The sequence below is a fragment of the Montipora foliosa genome, chromosome 13, assembly GCF_036669935.1.
Source record: "Montipora foliosa isolate CH-2021 chromosome 13, ASM3666993v2, whole genome shotgun sequence".
Taxonomy (NCBI): Eukaryota; Metazoa; Cnidaria; class Anthozoa; order Scleractinia; family Acroporidae; genus Montipora; species Montipora foliosa.
In genome coordinates this window covers 10,364,502-10,368,702 of record NC_090881.1, presented here as the reverse complement: position 1 = coordinate 10,368,702, position 4,201 = coordinate 10,364,502, and the positions used below count along the sequence as shown (strand labels likewise).

At 38.2% G+C, this 4,201-nt stretch overlaps 1 protein-coding gene across 1 annotated transcript in view; it reads right to left on the bottom strand.

Annotated features, from left to right (window-relative positions):
- Window positions 1-2,078: 2,078 nt before the first annotated feature.
- Window positions 2,079-4,201, bottom strand: part of LOC137982209 (ribosome biogenesis protein BMS1 homolog) — a 31,483-nt gene continuing 29,360 nt past the window's right edge. Inside the window, exons 22-23 of the mRNA XM_068829282.1 lie at window positions 3,500-3,658; window positions 2,079-2,489 (exon numbers count right to left, since the gene is read on the bottom strand). Of these exons, the coding sequence (XP_068685383.1) occupies window positions 2,283-2,489; window positions 3,500-3,658 (366 nt within the window). The 3' untranslated portion in view covers window positions 2,079-2,282. The remainder of the gene's footprint in view (window positions 2,490-3,499; window positions 3,659-4,201) is intronic.

The window sequence follows — 4,201 nt, the reverse complement described above, 5'->3', positions numbered from 1 at the left end:
GAATAAAAGGAAGAAATAAGAAATGTATTTCAGAACTCTTAAGACAATGGCTGTACCAAAAACGAACCCAAATCCAATTGGCTGAAGACTAACATTTAATGCCTCTTGGGTAATTTTTCTGCCATTGCCATGAACCAAGCCTTGATATTTGCATGAAAAACTGATTGCTTTGGGGTTTTAATCTAGGAGGAATCTCGAAAATACTGTCTGCTTCCAGTTTGGCCCATTTTGGCACCAGCATTTCTGTCGGTATAAAATATATGTACTGCAATGCAATACACTCAGCAGAAGAATATTATGATGCTTTGCATTCATTCACCAAACTACAAGGAACTAAAGTTCAAGTTCGTTCAAGTTTCCTGTGTAGTTCCTGTAGAGCATATGCGATTTTTATCCCAGCCCCACAGGAATGTGTGATCAAAAGTTTGATTGGCATTTCCCTTTTGAAATGTTTTGAAATTCATAGGATAATCTAAAGTAAGGTCATTAAATAACATGTCATGTTTTATGTTTAAAATAATGTGATACCCGTTCTGAAACAGTGGAACTTTGTTATTTACTTAGCAACTTTGCCCTGGTAAGTTCCCGGAGGTGACCAGGAATTGTATGTGACGTTTAAAGTGGGCCTCTATATGATGACTACATCTTGCAATCCAAATGTGAGATCACTCAACCACTTTTTCATTGAGCAAAGTCTTGTTTGAACTGATACTGGTAGAAAAGAAACTTGTCACCTGGAAATCCATGCAGAAAGTCCTACCAATATGTATGACAAGCAGCACATTTTTCACCTCAATTAAAATTTCTTACACAGCCATTATCAATATTCTATTTTTTCTACAAGAATTTCCTCCATCGTAGAAAAAGTATTTTATAATGGTCATCATTTGCATAATGGCTATGGAGTTTATTCTGCCGATAGAACGTATTCCAACTTCCTTTGGAGATTTTTTTAAAAGATATTTCTTGTCAATAGCACGACTGCTTATATATTGCTCTCCTTAGTTCTTCCTATAATTTTGCCACATTAATCCAGGGGATATTAAGATAGTCGTTGAATGACAGCGCTACCAAGACACCTCTTCAGAAAGATTTACCTCATAGGTACAGTTCAACAATTAACGCTCTAACATGAATTATTTTCTCAATGAACCTTAATTTTGTTTCGAAGTGTTACAAACTTGGACTATAGTAAGAAGCGACTTACCTCTACGCCTCATTTGAAACTCCTAGAACCTTGAATCGTCTCGATTTACGTAAAGAACAAAATGGCGGAAGTGAGGCCCTACAATTCCACTCCCTTATTTGGAAGTAGACATTCACAAAGGAAACCACTGACCAAATATAGAGCAGATATGTCTAACGCGAAGAGTATCAAAATGGCTAGCTTTGCAGCCAATAAAAACGCACTTTGGCGAAAGTGCATGCTTTGTAAAATCTCGCATTTTCAAAGTTTCATTGCTCAAATATGATTTGGTTTGTCTGCGTGGCAGACCTATTTCCGGTTATCATTTCCCTCCTGGGAACCAGGCCTTCACTCCCGGTTAAACTTTACAGAGATTCGCTACTTTTCCATTCCTATAATGCAATACGTTTTGGGGGTACAAGTCATTTATACTTAAACTGGATATCCATTCTTTTTAATGCAAATAACCCCCCAAAATGAACTGTATTATGGGATTTGTTGAAATAGCGAAGACCTCATTATCCAATGAACTTTTCATATTGAGTACTTTATTCTCGGCTAATTAATTACAAAACGATAGCCTTGTGCCAGTAAGAAAAACAAAATGTAAACAGACTTCCCTATTTTTGGTCTTGTAGAAAATTAAATCATTCAACTAGCTAGCTCTGACAATATAAAAGCCTCAATAGGACTTCCAGCATTGCAAAAGGCGCGTGTGTGTATAAAGTATGTGTGGACGTGAGCGCGTAACTGTGCATAAACAAGAATGTCTAAACACAATGTCGTTTTTATCGCACTCGATAGTTTGGGACATTTAAGGCATCTATTACTGAATTAGGCCCAAGCGCGGCATTTCAACAGAAGACAAAGGTCATCAGATGTTAAATGCGTCTGCCCTACTTTTGTTTTAATTCTTCAAGTCGTGTCGAGGCGAAAAAACAAACGCATCATTTTGCTTTTCACAGTAAATACGTTTAAAGGACACAACCACAGGGAAACCAGAATCGTCGCCTGTTGACGGGCTCCCAAGGAAGTATAACATTCGAGCAGTGCTACAATTAAGGTGCATTGCGAAAACGTGCTTGTTGCTTGACGATTATGTTTTGGCGTTCCTTTTCCGCTTCTCAGCCTGTCCCAACATTCTGAAGATCTTTCTTCTCTGCTCTTTCTGTTTCTGTAATCTCTTCAAATTCTTCTTCTCTTGTTCTGCGCGGGAAAGTTTCTTTTTTTCTTGTTTACTCTCCTTGCGTTTTCTTAGTCTCTCCTTGTTTGCAGTGTTCAGTTGTTGCATGAGAGTAAACGCCTAAAAAGAACAACGACAACGGCAATAAATCAATCAATCGATCAATCAATCAATCAATCAATCAATCAATCAATCGACCAATAATGCGCAACGTACAAGCGATCCTCGCACTTAACTGGACAATTTAAGCAATTGTCTCTCAAAGACACCTGTCAAATTCAGCTGGTAGGGCATTGCACTGGCATTCAATCTCGTTGAAGACACCTCAATTTTACAGGTGTCTATACACCTTATTCCAAAATGGCCGCTATTTAGATATTCTTTTGTTTTTATTGAAATTAGACCTTGATGCCTCGTTCAAGGCAAAATATTCTTTTGAATTTTCAGCTCAAGAACGAGGCATCAAGGGCTAATTTGAATAAAAACAAAAGAATATTTAAATAACGGCCATTTTGGAATAAGGTCTATACAGACAATTTCTTAAATCGTCCAGTCAAGTGCGAGAATCACTTAGAACTACCTTTCTTGGTAGTATTTACTTCAATCAATCACTCGATTGACGCCGATCGATTAATCAATCAATCAATCAATCAATCAGTCAAAGCATATCAATCCCGCTTCTTTGACCCTATTGTTTTTAGGGTTAGAGTACATCGTTGATTGGTCGTTTGTTTTGGTCCATTGTTTTCTGAGCCAATCCCAAGGACCGTTGTAATAGCTGCGTACTGACCCACTTCTTTGCTAGGTGAAAAGACAAAAATGATTCAGGCCGCAGTTTCCATTGCAAAAGGTAATTTTAGCTCAGCTCCTTCTTAAATTGGAGCTGGTTGGTCATTCCTCTTTGCTTGTGAACGGATACTATTCTGATCGCACACTTGAACTCGCTATGAAAACAAGTCTGTCAAAGCAAAACCTGAAATGGTGGTCTATTAGCCTCTTCAAATCTATTTATACATGAGCATAGGATGCCTAAACTACGAGTTCAGCTCCAAGACGGTTTTCACACTACCAATTATATCCAATGTTTGGTGAAACCTTGGAACAGCTAGCGTGCATTTTTTCCTACTCACCGACTTTTCTTTGGGCTCCATGACAACGGCTCGCTTGGTTTCCAGGGTCGGCTTGGTTCTCTTCTTCATCAGTTTTGGTTTCGATTTGAACGGCAGCTCCTTCTGTAGTTTCTCTGGGATCTTGAGAGGGTTAAAGTGGCGGGTGACGCGTTCGATAGGCTGAGACGAAAGAAAACGTTTGATTATTTAGAGTAGGACAGATTATAGAGAAAACAACAAGAAAGCCTTTTTTTCCAATGGTAACTTACAGTGTGCCACGGGTAACGCTAAGCTTGATCTCTTACAACGATTTTAGTATTTTCATAGTTTTTGGCCTTTAAAAGGGTATCTTTCCTGGCGTCACTGTTTACATGTTTTCATTAACATATGACTTTGCTGACAGAAGGCACTATGTTATTTACAAATTGACTTCATTGAAAGGGGAAAATAATTTGCTAACCTTAGGTAAATTTCCAATTTAAAGCCTTTTAGCTTTGATAACGTGCCACTTTTTAGCCATCAAAAAGTGATACATTCTTGCGTGCCAAAGGCGCAAATGATCCGATTCGAACCTCAAAGTATTATTGCTCAGAGATTATCCGCTACAGCGGGTTCCAATTTCCAGAGTTTCAGTGGCTCATTATGCAATGCATTTTCAATATTCAGCACTTTATTCTTGCCTAACTGAGTACAAAATCATAGCTTTGTGATAATGAGGCTAAA